The following is a 14,099-nucleotide window of genomic DNA, read 5'->3' as shown; positions in this document are numbered from 1 at the left end:
ATTTTCCTTCTAACAATCGGATTATGGTCATCTGCTATACCCTCTCTCTTTCCTACCATCTCCTTCCACTCTTCGGCGCCTTAAAGAAATAGCCCCTAATTTAGGGATTGAAATTAGGGTTTATTTTTTCACTTAATGAGGAATCAACGTCGCTTTAAACTGGATACTGGATAGAAACAGCCAAGTCTGCCTGGAGAAGACAAGAACTGAAAACCTCGCAATCGATACACAGCTAACTAGGGGTCCAAATTATGCTCAAAATAATATTTTACACATTAAATTGCAATGTAATGAAATATTCAAGTTTACTTAACTTCGTTTGTAAGAATAATGCTGTTGTTTTTTGTTACATTTACACGTATTTTGCGATCGAAGCCAACAGAAAGAGTTCAAATTTGAATTTATTTAACAATATGGTTTGTGTGTGTTTGTGTGTGTGTGTGTGCAAAAATATTTGTATTCAAAGTAGGACAATTTTTGCAGTACAGAGTTTGTACATTTAGAGCAGCACAACCTTTGCCCTATATATAGAAATAAAGCACATCATCTCACTGATCTTGGTGTGTCTGCAGTGGGCGTGTGTGCATATATATATATATATATATATATATATATATATATATATATATATATATATTATATATATATGTATATAATATATATGTATATATATACTGTATATATATATATATACTGTATGTATATTGATATATATATATATATATATACATATATATATGTACTGTATATAATATTGATATATATATATATATGTGTGTGTGTGTGTGTGTGTGTGCGTCTGTATGTCGTGTGTGTACAACATTCGTTGTTATTGTGTTAGTCGTGTGCAAATTACGCGTGTGATGCTTCAAATACTTAAAGTGTACTGTTGATCACCTTGAATCACAAATTTACTTTGTTCAATCCCAGAGAGTGATAAATTCGAGCAAACTTTCACAATCTTGTTTTATGAGTTAGTCATACCGATAGAATCAATATTTACAAACCTTAGATATCATGCTTTCGATCTTGATTATGATCAGGAGCGTGTCGGATCGACGATGCTGAATACCATTTTAGTACTTTGAACATCGAATGAAGTACGTTATTTCCCTACTCCACTCTGAACATGTTCCTGCGTTAGATGGCACAAAATCAGAAAAAAAAATCTGACTTAGCCTTGCGAACAAGTGAGGAACTACGATTGAGAGCAAGACATAGAAAATGCCGATTTTTTTTTTTATTTCGTCCAACAAGAAAGCGAGAGCCAAAATATGAGGAAAAATAAAACGCACGACAAACAGAGGACCAAAATAGGCTTTCCTCTGCACTAAGAAAGGGGAGCTGAAATCCGACCAATAAAAACAACATAATTTGCAAAGCCAACTACCGCGCTTTTGTGTCGCCTCTCGATGCCCTGGAGTTATTAAAGCACGGCGCATTCAACGGAATGAAGGCTCTTTCAACCTAACCGGGCTGGAGTTTTTCCTTCCTTCCTTCCTTTCCTTCATTCTCTCTCTTCGATTTTTTTTTTACTCTTTCTATCTTTCCCCACTCTTTCTTTAAAGGTGATCGAAGATTTTGGGTGGAGTGAATTGTGACGACAAAGGTAGATTTTTAAGACCGGGAGCAGGTAAGGAAACGGGTGTTGTCTAAAATGCACAACCAGAGGGTGTCACAGTAGGGTTACTGCTATTTACTCGACAGGAAAAAGAGAGGGAGAGGGGTGACGGAGGAGAGGGAGAAGAAAAAAAAATAAAAAGAACTTTGATCGGGACTCAAGCACGCTACAAAACTCTGTTAGCCAATAAGAACTCTCGCCTCTTTGAAGGGGTGCAACCGTAGTCGCAGTTTCGCGGTGCCATGTAATACCAAAATAAACATAACAGTACTGTCGACTGGTCCCTGGCCATGCTATACGTAACGAATGGGCGGGAGCTTCTTTTGTCATGCAAATAAAGTCGCGCGCCGGGGCAGTTAGACAGTTTGAAAGCCCATTGTTTGGTCGCGAGCGGAGCGAGACAGGTAGATCGCATAATATGAAAGCCGAGCGTAAAGAAGCCACAGGCACGCTTTCTCGGTCAGACAATAGGCTGTCAAGTCTCCCAAATAGCAGGTTTTGTTTAGGAAAGAGTTTGTAGCTAGAAGTGGTAGTTTTGTTCTCCGTTGCACAGGCTCTGTCGAAAGGGGCGTGGCTTGTGTAGTCTGTCGCGTGAGTGTTCCATCATTGAGGTGTGTGGTTTTTAGTTCACCTTGTTCGATACAAGGTAGAGTGCTTAGGTGACGATTTAAAGACGCGTGCCACGGGAGACGCACGTCATATTCGCGCGACATACTCGTGGTAAACACAAGACCACTATCGGCTCGTTTTGACATCAAGCTTGTTTCAACCTGTTGCTGAAATAGCCAACCTGTATCAAACCTTGTTTTCCTACACACTTGTCTTCTTACTCTGAGACAGGTACCTCGTAAGGAAAACAAAAATAACTGGCTTTTCCTCAACGCTTGAACAGTATTTTCCACAAACCTGTCGCAAAAAGAAACCAATAGCCGTTCTTGCTTCGTCGTAATCAACAAGTGGTTTTCTTTCTCTAGCTGACCTGGCTGAACAACTTACTGTCGGCATTCCTGATACTGATCAAGTCATTCCAAAGCCAGAAACATGGATACCATCCCCATTGCCCTGCACACTTCTTGCCAACTCATCCAAGCTGTGAATGTCGCGGCTAACCAGACGACAACGACGAGGACGATGGACGATCTGCCGAAAAGAGTACGACGTATCCGCGTCGACACCTCGCAGCCGCAGCTGACTCGCTGCAAGCGGCGTATTCACTTCAACCATCTTGGATACGAACTGAACCAGCCGGCGCCGGCCGCGGTGGCGCGACGCAACGAGCGGGAACGAAACCGCGTCAAGCTCGTCAACTTGGGCTTTACGAGTTTACGCCAACAGCTCCCGAACGGCGCCGGCAACAAGAAGATGAGTAAGGTGGAGACGCTGAGGTCGGCGGTCACCTACATCAAGAGGCTGCAAGAGATGCTGGACGAGGAGGCCGCGGTAAATGCCGTCCTGAATGGGCACAGCATTCAGACATCAACAGTCAGCCTGTCGAGTGCGGCGTCGTCGCCGGCCTGCTCCCCGGACTCCAGTTCCAGTGAGCCGCTCTCCCCCGATGACGAGGATCTCTTAAACTTTCCCGAGTGGTTCTAGTGGACAACATGAGAGAGCGAACATCGACTTTACTCTTATCAAGGTACGGAGTTTTTTCCTTTTTACGAAATACTTCTTTCGACAGTGATGTCCACCGATTGACTGGTTGTCCTTAAATATGAACTGTAAAGAATAAATCCGTATGATGGTGGCCATATCAAGTTTTAGAAAGTTTGACAAGAAATGCGTGTATGCTGTCACTTTTTTTTCATTTAGTTTAAGAAGTAATGCTGGTGAAACAGCATTATGATCTGGCTGATACGTGATAGTCTAATCAGTTTTTTTTCCACAGATCTAGTTGTCAAATATTCATATTGTCAAAAAAGAAGGGTAGAATTTAAACTGTCGCTATCATCATTAAATGAATCAATGAAAATATTTATGATTCACTAAAATTCAGTACAAAACTGTTAACTTTTTTTAAAACTTGGAAACTGGTATTTCCAATGTTCTCATTTGGTTCTTTTTTAGTTTGGACTAGATTGTGGTGAACAAGTTATGTAGTGTCAATAAAGACATTTTCAAGTCCACACTTTGATATTTTTTCCCCCGAGTACCTTATAATTCAATTTCTTTGCTTTAACAACAGTGTCACATTCTTAAGTGACTATCAAGCAGTAGGACACCTAAATTGCGTGCAAGTTATCATTTGATAAAGATTGGAAAATTATCTTCGGACCTTTCACTTCATTGGAACAAATTATAAAGCCAAATTCGTACCGCATTACTTCGATATCTATTTGTTACCTGCAAAAGAGGAAAGTAAGCACCGTGCTCCGATTTGGACCAAACTCTTTTAAATTGATTTTTTTTCTGGAATTCGAATAAGTTAGAATATTTGCAGTCAACACAACTACTGTAACTACGCTAAATCTTCAAGTTTATCGAATTCAGAAAAAAAAATGAACAGCTGAATTGTCGAACATTTAGAGGTTAGATTGACTGCAGTGTTATCTAAATGCGAGAGAAGATGGTCATACTAACATAATGAAATAAAAAAGTTGTTAACAAGTGAATGCTTCTGGTCGTATTTCCATTGATTTTTTGTTATTATTGTTATTACAAAGAAGCAAACACGAAAGAAAATAATCAATAATGGCTTTACACCACACTTGTTCTATTCTTTAGTTTGAAGTCGCGTGTGTACTTTGTCTATCATTACAGGTGAGGGCGTGTCCTCGTGGGGTCTCGGCCAATCGAAACTACGCGCGTAGATACCTGGTCCCGTTTACCTTGTTGTTGGCCAATGACGATAGCTCCTCCCCAGGGTGGCGAGACGCCAATCAAACGGTGGCAGAGCGTGGGGGCGGTCCTCTCAGATCGCCGAGTGCCGAGACTGCTCAGACAAAGCGAAGCGATGAGACCGCTAAAACTCGTGAGTTTGAGTTGGTAAAACGCCTTGGCGGAACCCGTCACCAACTTACACATTTCGTTCAAGACCAGAAACCGCAACTGTTGAAGATTGCAACAACTTCCATACGTTATGACTTTATATTTTATTTATACTGAAGTATTTTTCTTTACTTTGCAACTCTGTCTATGATTGATTGTTCGTATCTGCCTCACACATGAATTAAAGCAGGTCGAGAGAATTCACATCCCTTGTTATCAGTCTCATAAAGTGCATGCATTTTCGCCTGAGTTGCCACGCCTAATCAACTTCACGGTGTAGATATCGAAGATTATTTTGGAAATGAATGTAAATATCTCTACATGGCTGTGACATTCGTTAATAATAATCATGTGGCAACACACACACACAAAAAAAAAGGAATCTGGGGCAACACACACAAAAAGCGAATCTGGGGCAACGAAACACTACTTTAACCTCGTCTGAACTAATAAATTAATATACTAATGCTTCCAATGATTGCATTAAACAACACGCTATCTAACTATTTAAGTCTTCGAGTAATAGCTTGGAGAACTCAAATATAAGCAGTGGGAAATTCTATGCAATATGCTCTTCCAATGTGCCCTATATGAGTGCTGGGCATGTTACAAACGTATACACAAAGATTTTTTTTTTAAAGTGTCCTATTTCTATGTAGAGAATCCAATGCCTCACTAAATGTCGTGTGGAGAACTACATAGTTTACACCAAAGCAATACCAAATGTTAAGATATATTGTTATCTATTCTCTGTATCTACACTATCATCCGTGAATTACTAGTATTGACGTAACAAATAACACGATCCAAGGCACATGTATATAACACTCATTTTCATATCAAATTTGCAGGTGCCATTCCGGTCAATGTCTGTACACATGTTGTATCATATCATATATATACTATCAAATTATGAAAATGTAATATCTTTATCTGAAATTTTGAAACTGCTATTTCTTGAATTTGTTGTCACGCCTTCGTAAATGTTATATGTTGCACTGTGTTTTATTTTTTCCCGAGGAGATATTATCATGATATGAACTCTCTCTAAACGGTAATTAGATCCCAAGTTGTTGGTATTTTTCGTTTATGTTGATGTTTCTCTATGTCTTTGATAAAGACTTTAATGTAATACACGCTTCGCTACATTCCTCATTTATCAGTGACTGTGTGCTACGGGATCTCCTCTTTCAAATGCTATCGAGGCGTATCGCCTTGTATCACTGTCTTCTGATGTAGTTGAGTTTAGATAACGTAGCTTAGCACAATGAAACCAGATGACTTACAAGTCTTATATTTTCACGTCTGTTAATCTGTCGGTCTGCTAAAGACATGTCCACACATATTTGCTTTTTATTTTTTTAGCTATTTAATTTTCTCTCGTTTTGATTTTTTATTCAGGCTTCTAGATCACAGTGAGTCTAAACATAAAGTAAAGTAACACCAGTTTTTGTATGAAAAAGGCGAAACTGTCGATGAATTTTACGAACAAGACTGAAATGTAGATCCATCAATGATTAATAATTATCTAAGATATTCCGTTGATTATTTTGATGCGAGAGCGGGGCAATTAGTCCACTCAGACTGATCATTCTTTACCTGCCAGATGCTCCTCACACGATAAAAATCAGATGTATGTATTCATGCTGGCTCCTTGCTAGCAACCTACAACACTGTCACTGCTCTAATGGTCTGTTCAGATCGTATACGTTTCAAATGTGAACGCAACATTTCTCATGCTTTATGGAAAGCAACCATGCATCAACTGCCTTACACTAAACCACTTCCATCAGATTAAAGTGCCTTCCATGAAGAATATAGCGTGTTTTCTGTTTATAAGTTCCGTTAAACAGATTACGCAGTTGATAGCTAGTTTGTAATGTAATTTGTATATTTTTCTACCATTTCTCTACGCAAAGCGTTTTGTTTCTTTGTCATAATTTATCAAGTCATGTGAATCTATACAATATACCTGTTATCAATCTATTGTTCTGTGAAACTGTTGTACAAAAGAGAAATATTTTCGTCGTTTGTAGGCGGCGTTCGATAATAAAATCTGTTGATAAACATATAGTTCATAGCAGGTTTGGTATCAATTCCTCTTTCGGTTTGTCTACTGTTTTATGTTTACAACCGAGTCGACGTTATCAAATGAAGAGGGACTTTTCAGGCCGAGCAAAGTAGGAATTATTGCGCAATGTATTCTCACATTATGAATGAGTTCACCTTATTTGGGTATTGATATACTGAATACATCTTTGTTCTACAAGAACAAGAGAGAAAAGGGAGGAGGAGGGAGGAAGAGAGAGAAAGAGAGCAAGAGAGGAGGAGAAAAAGAACCACACTGTGCACAACTAACATATTTATGTATGTGTGTATATATATGTATATATACATATATATATATATATATATATATATATTGCACATACGCACATAAACAGACACAAACAGAGACACAACAAAAGAGCCTGATATACAGTGAAAGACATACCACTATGGGAACACGTTTACTGTACAACCATGCATACATGTGGGGTGATTTCAAGTTAGGTGCTATATAATATGATATAATATGATATGATATAGTATAGTATAGTATAGTATAATATGATAATATAATATAATATAATATAATATAATATAATATAATATGATATAATATATATTATGATGTGATATAATGTAATATGATAATGCATAAAACATATACATATACAATGCATATGCTACTGAGCCTTGAGCACATTATTCATGTGGAATTGGCGCATTATAAGTACCCTGTATTATCATTATCATTATCATTCATCATTGCACATACATTATTATACACTTGCACAAAGGACTAAAAATGATAGCAACTAACAATGCCAGTAACTATACCATGACATCACATAATAGAAACCTTGTAAAGTCTAATTGGCTTTTTATGGCCGGGAATAAGAAAGAGCTAGTGTCTAAATCAACAGTTCATGTCAAAAACTGAATTGATGTTTTGTTTCTACTATCAAAGAGATGGTTAACTTCTCCATGAACAAAGAAAATCTTCCTTAGATGCTTCACAGTATACACAGCATTTAAATGTGGAACAATCCAAATGTGTATAGTTTCTCCAGTTGTTTCTATATGTCACATTGATGTGCTTACAAAACCAGCAATGGTGTAACATATTGGTACATATGCAGTTATTTCTCGAGCAAACAATTTAAATCTTTAATCAAACTCAATATGGGATCAAGTTTCAAAAAAAAATTGAAAAGTAAATACGAAAGATCCTCATCAATAACAGGATATCCCCCTCGTTCTCTCTTATCTTCTCTTCTCTTCACTTCTCTTCTCTTAATTTTCTATCTCTCTCTCTCTTCTCTCTCTCTTATTGCTTATCATTAGCTTTAGCACAGACAGACGACAGACAATGACCGCCAAGCACGAATTATTACATTGATCAATCGTCTGGCATAAATTGTCTCTCGAGTCCCTCCAGAGTCCCTCGAGACTTTGACTGCGTGATTTTCTCACCACTATACCACGGGGGAGGTTCAGTAGTGGGCTAATAGATGTCAGTAAACATTGTATTTAAAATAATGTTTTTACTGGCCTTATACATTATTCTACCAAGAAGTCAGATTCCATGTTTGGCGCTTCAAAAGTTTCAGGAGCTCTGGAGAGTCTTTGGTGTCAAAACTTTTAATTGAATCTTGATTATAAATGCTAAGGAAACTAGAGTCCGTTAGAAATGTCAGAAGGGTTATCATGCAATGAAGAAAAAGTGCATAGATAGGATCACAAGCGCTGTAGCCAGGGGATCTGAACCGCAGACCTCGGGAATTGGTACTCTGTGGTCTTATCTTACTGAGCATTGACAGTGGTTCATAATAGCAGAATGTAACAATAGAATGGTATGACGACGGACTTACATTACGAGTCTGGCTGGCCTTTGAAAATAGAAAGAAATGATGGCCGATTTTTTTTTTTTTTTTGTATAATGAAAGCTCATGGTGGTTATGTTGCTATTACAAGCGACTTCTAATAACGTATATAGTGAGGTTTGTTGTAAGATTAACAAATTAATAGATAAATCAATCAACAAATGAATACACCGGGACAGTTAGATAAAGATACAAATAACGACACTTTACCAAATTGATAACATAATAAGGATGAATAAAAAGTATAAAAGTAACGTTCCACGTTTAAACCCGCTCTAATCGCTGCCTCAACTTGCCACCGGCGTAATTTCATCGGTCAACGGACTTTAGATCAGTCTAAAATGCTCGTAGCAACATCACTTGCCAGGAAATGGCAATGGAAATTGCAAAATCATCGTCCTCCTGAGTTATAAGGAGGAGAGAGATGTCCATGTTGTTTACTATATTCTTTATCACCCTCGTAATCATTCATTGAGATACAGGACATCTTTCAATTGGTCTCGTTTTATTTCATTAGGCTGTAGCATGCATATTTGTCTCGCGATTAGTGACTATATCACTTACATGACAAACATCGACCAAGGCGGATACGGACAAACACGGATGTCGACATATCGATGTATAGTTTCGGTCCTATATAGGAACAATAAAAAAGGCAGCGATTGGTCACATGACTTCGGGAGGAACACGGTAGTTAATCGAAGTGTACACAAACCATTAAACGGACGCCCTTGATTGCACGTAACAACCGAATAAGTTTTAGTGCTGCTTACGTTTGTACTATAGAGGAGGTTTGAATTATATGCCGACGTTAAAACTCGAGATCAACACTGGAGTTCTCCATGGCAATTTTCTCATAAACATGGGATGTCTACAACTTCAAAGAGATAGCTTCAGTGTAGTTCAATATTTGTAAACAAACTAAGACAAGAACAGATATAAAGCTACTTGTCCAGATTCCTGATGTCTGCAAACTAACAAAAACAGTTGAGCCAACTACTTGACCAACCACATCATGACATAGGAGAAAAATCTTTGTCCTAAAAATGTTTTAAAACTATTTTTTAAGTATATCAAAATACAACTTAAATCAAATTCGGCCGGTAAAGGTGGAGATTCTGTTTACAATCTAGGTGAGTGCACAAACGCTTTGCATCGTAATGTACATTCAATCCCCTATAAACAGGACAGAGAGACCTTATAAGTGCACTGCACAATTGTGATTTTTTTTCTGTAAAAACAATGTAATTGCATCTTTTTGCCTGATGAGGAGGTGACAATATTCACAAATAAGTGCATAAATTCTACTGATCAGAGAGAGAAGAATGTAAGGTGAAATCAGTGAACTTTTCACCTCTTTCGAATTCATTGCTGAAAGATATTTTTCGACTTTCCCGTTCGACTGACAAGCCGTTCCAATTTTCCGTACATTAATCTCTTTTGAGGTGCTATAAGCCGTGATTTTATCTTATGATCAGAAATGTGTGAGTGCTGTGAGAGGAAAAGACAGTGATAGGAAGGGTAGGGAGAGATGGTAAGCTAAGCCGACAAACGGCTATAAATGTTCAGATAATCGTTTCTGTCTGATCCGTGCATCTGAGAATTTTAACACCCTCACTAATATAGTGACCGGTGAGAATGAAAAAAAAAAAGTCATGAGGAGAAGGGAATTAATGCCTTTTGACGACAGCATGATTCAGACTGACAAGACTTTTCCTATGTGCGATAAAATGTATTGAACGAGACAGAGAGAAAGGCAACGCGACAAGACGACGGACGCATTGCTTAGCCGAAAATGGATTTCTTTCACGATGGTGCGAAGAACTGGATTCTTAGTACGCGTAGCAGTTTATCATCGTCACTTAATCTGTTGGATTGTCAGATAAAGTCAGGTGAGAAGGGATCTGCAAAAGATTCACACATTCTCAATTTACAATACCGAATTACTCCTCTATGAAAAGAATAAAAAAGGAAAAATCAGTGGGAATCAAAGGAAAGGTTTACTCGTTGTACTGACTGGGCGGTTACCATGTACAAGGCCTAAATCTATGCCACTAATCTTTATCTATATCTGTATACACGCAAAGAGAGAAAAATATATTAGTGACATTATGATGTTTCTCAGACACTCTTTGTTATATATTCATATATATTTATATACACGTAAAGATAGAGAAAATGAATCACAAACTTATGCTTGTGTGTGTTGTATGAAGGGTGAATACTTGTCTTTATAGAGATTGACGAACTTTCACTATCAGCAGATACACTGACATGTTTTGATTCCCCATAAAAATATATAACATAATATTTACCACATTATCAAGATTGCCAATCATTAACTGCATTTCACAGTGTTTGGGGAAAGAATGTAAGCTTTTCTTACCTAAGATCCATAATCAAACATTCTTTTTTAAGACAAGGAAGAAAAAGAGAGAGAAAAAAAAATCGGCGAGGGGGGGGGGGGGAGGGGAAGAGTGGAAAGGGTGTAAAAAGGATGAGCAGGCTCCGTCAATATTATTCTTTGCCAGATCTGTCACGTATTCGGCAAGCCGAAACGCCAGTCCACTGCCCTCCACGAATTTTTCCCAGCGGCAGCCACATCCATGTTTGTCTCACGTGCACATCTGGTGGAGCCATATACTGCATGACAGTCGCGATTATTAACGACTTTCTCGGGGTGCGACGGCAGGAAAGTGTCCATCTTTTGAATGTTTTTGTCAATTTTCATATCTGATCTGCCCTCAGTGATTGTTTTGTATAAGCTCGTAAATGCGTTCGCTTCAGAAGACGAAAACGGGAAAGGAACTCGAAAGTATTGTCAGGTTTCTCTACGAAATTTCAGCTACGGCGAACTAACTTATATTATAATCTACGTGGCAATGGAAACTCATGGGATACTGTTAGAGTGTATAGGGAACAAGAAGTAGATGACTGAAGTGATGTTTATCGACCACTCCCATGCTACGTGCACTAACCCACGCGACTCCATCCAACACAAGACAAAGGAAGTATCCACAGGGGCAAAACACACACGCACAAAAGAGGAGAAAAATCAATTTTCTAGACGCAATAATGCGATTAGAAGCCATTTTGTGGATCAGCTCCTTCAAGATTAAGAGCTCACAGGGGCTTTAAAAAGAAGGATTCAACAGTTAAGAACGTTGCATTGAAGTGATTAGTGAATCCAAAGAAGAGGTTTTACTCAGTGTACTTTGTTTCGGTAAGTATTTTGGGGCAAAATAAAACCAACGGAAGGACCTTCTACTAAACGTAGTCAAGAGGATTCCCCGGGGTTCGCCATTGTTCTCTGAGTAAAGCTGAGTTTTGAAAGGCTGCGTGGCACGCGCGAAACGGCCGTTGTATCGTTAATTCTGAATAATTAATGAAGGGAAATTAATCCATGAGGTAAACCTCTAATTCAGCCATTGGTCATCAAACTGGAACCAAAGAGAACGGAAAAGGCGCCATTTGAAACAGGAAAACAAGAGAAAGCAACAAACATCCCGACAAAAAATATAGGCATTAATCGTTGTGTTTACAATCAGTATCACAGCGTCAATTTGGATGACATGAATATGGCATTACCATAGCTTAGATTTATCCCACATTGTCAGTTTACAATGTGTAAATGAAGCCGCGCAGTATCAATGACATTGTACTTCTTGACCGCAAAGGCTATAACTATACCCCTACCCCTCAAAAAAGACACCTGCTATTCATTAACCCGTTTCAAAAACTTCCGCCATGAGCGTATGATTTGCTTAACTAGCGATACAGTCACTATAAAACTAATATTCGGATTATTCAATAATAAGAGCGAATATCTAACATCACACAAGTGAGGAAGCGCAATGGAATGTTTTCAGGAGACACACTCAGAAAGATTTGGTGATCAGAATGAACTGGCAATATATACAGTATCAGAACATTTTCTATATATATCAAACCATTTTATCGTTCATCCGAGGAGAAAGAAAAAGAGTTTCAACTGGTAGTTATTATATATTACTTTTTATTAAGTTAATTGAATTAATTGAGTTGTTATCTTATTGCTGTTTTTATTTTAAAGGTATAATATGCCCTATCAATTACTGAACTATTCAGCTCTGACATCTATTTACACCATGTGCCGTATCTATCTTAAGTTACTTCTAATGCTTTTAGTTTAATTCTTACGTTGATATGATATATTTTTTTCTCTCTCTCTTTCGTCCAGTAAAGCATCAAGTCAGTAGATGATGTATTTTGTTCCATGCTGTCAAATTAACCATGGAGCTATAGTCAAACAAGAAGATTATAGTGAACGCTTGGATTGATAGATTTTATAGACTCCAACATAGACATAACAATCCATTGTCATTATGCAAAGATATATACAGAGAAATGGAATGTTAGACGGATGGGTAGAGACAAAGAAACCATCGTCAGACAAAACGAACAACAACAACAACAACAACAACAACAAAATGCAGAGGGAATTGAAAAGGAGGATAGACCACTGGGGGATATACATGTAGTTTATACTTCATCACGAGGTTCTTGATCTTCTCGATCAATCCTTACCATGTATCGCACCACTCTCCTCATTACGCCAACTATACCCACTCGACGGGATGGAGCTATAGAGGTATTCTTTGAACTTTGGGTAGTGATCAGCGTGCATAATTCATGGTCATTATCCCTCACCATAACACAACACAATGCATGTGTGTATCCAAGTGTGACGTTTATCTGGTACTTGTCGTCAGTATCGGATGCCAAAAATGATCAGCTCAAATAGATCCAACTTGGACTTTATGGCAAGGTTGAGTGGACGACGAAAATGGCTTTTATTTTCTTCTCATGTCGATCTCTGGTCGATATAATAATGGTCTTAATGAACCTGGCGTAGGGGAAACATTTTTATCCCGTAATCCCCGTTTTTTTTAGCTGTTGTTGTTGCTGCTGCTGCTGCTGTTTTTTCGTTTTCTTTTTAGAGGGTGGAGTACTTCCGGTATCTCAGTTGAAGGGAGGACTGTAACCCATTGCTTTATGCAAGTATTCTGGAAGAGGATGATGTGCCATGATTATAGTCCTCACATCAGAGAATTGCAATAATTATTACCATGGTCACTGGGTTAAATTCTCGCAGTGAAATTTTCAAAATTCTCGTCTGTTCCGATGTCTTTTTAGTGGGTCCCTCCATTTTTCGAATTTTGCATACTGTTTGCTTACTTCTAATCACTTGAGTTTTATGATAATGTATAATTATTGTAAGGTGCTACAATCATTGTACATTCTTTTCATCTTACATAGTTTTACTCACCTTATTTTCTGTTACCAAAAAAAGTGATGTCTATATGTTCTTGTCGAAAAATGAAATAAACATTAAATTGAATTGAATTGAAAAGACGACAAATATCAAACGTCAGCAAGGGAAGCATATTGCAAAAGGATTATTGGTCGCGCTACAAGCACCAACCCATCAGAAAAGGCAGAACATTTTACTCCTGACAGAGAGGGATATTGAAGTTGATAAATGCGGGATTTTTTTTTTCAAAGCTTTCATTTAATTTTGATTT

The 14,099-nt window shown here is 38.0% G+C and overlaps 1 protein-coding gene across 1 annotated transcript; it reads left to right on the top strand.

Moving 5' to 3' along the window:
- Positions 1–2,662: 2,662 nt before the first annotated feature.
- Positions 2,663–4,481, top strand: LOC139728829 (achaete-scute homolog 1-like). The gene is made up of 2 exons (XM_071639764.1): positions 2,663–3,257; positions 4,379–4,481. Exon 1 carries the CDS (start codon positions 2,663–2,665, stop codon positions 3,212–3,214), a length of 552 nt encoding a protein of 183 aa, XP_071495865.1. The 3' UTR covers positions 3,215–3,257; positions 4,379–4,481.
- The last annotated feature ends 9,618 nt before the right edge of the window (positions 4,482–14,099 follow it).

The sequence above is a fragment of the Diadema antillarum genome, unplaced genomic scaffold (assembly GCF_040938485.1).
Source record: "Diadema antillarum isolate AM-2024a unplaced genomic scaffold, OU_Dant_1.0 seq00000203_RagTag, whole genome shotgun sequence".
NCBI classification, from domain to species: Eukaryota; Metazoa; Echinodermata; class Echinoidea; order Diadematoida; family Diadematidae; genus Diadema; species Diadema antillarum.
This window is presented reverse-complemented; position numbering and strand designations above follow the sequence as displayed.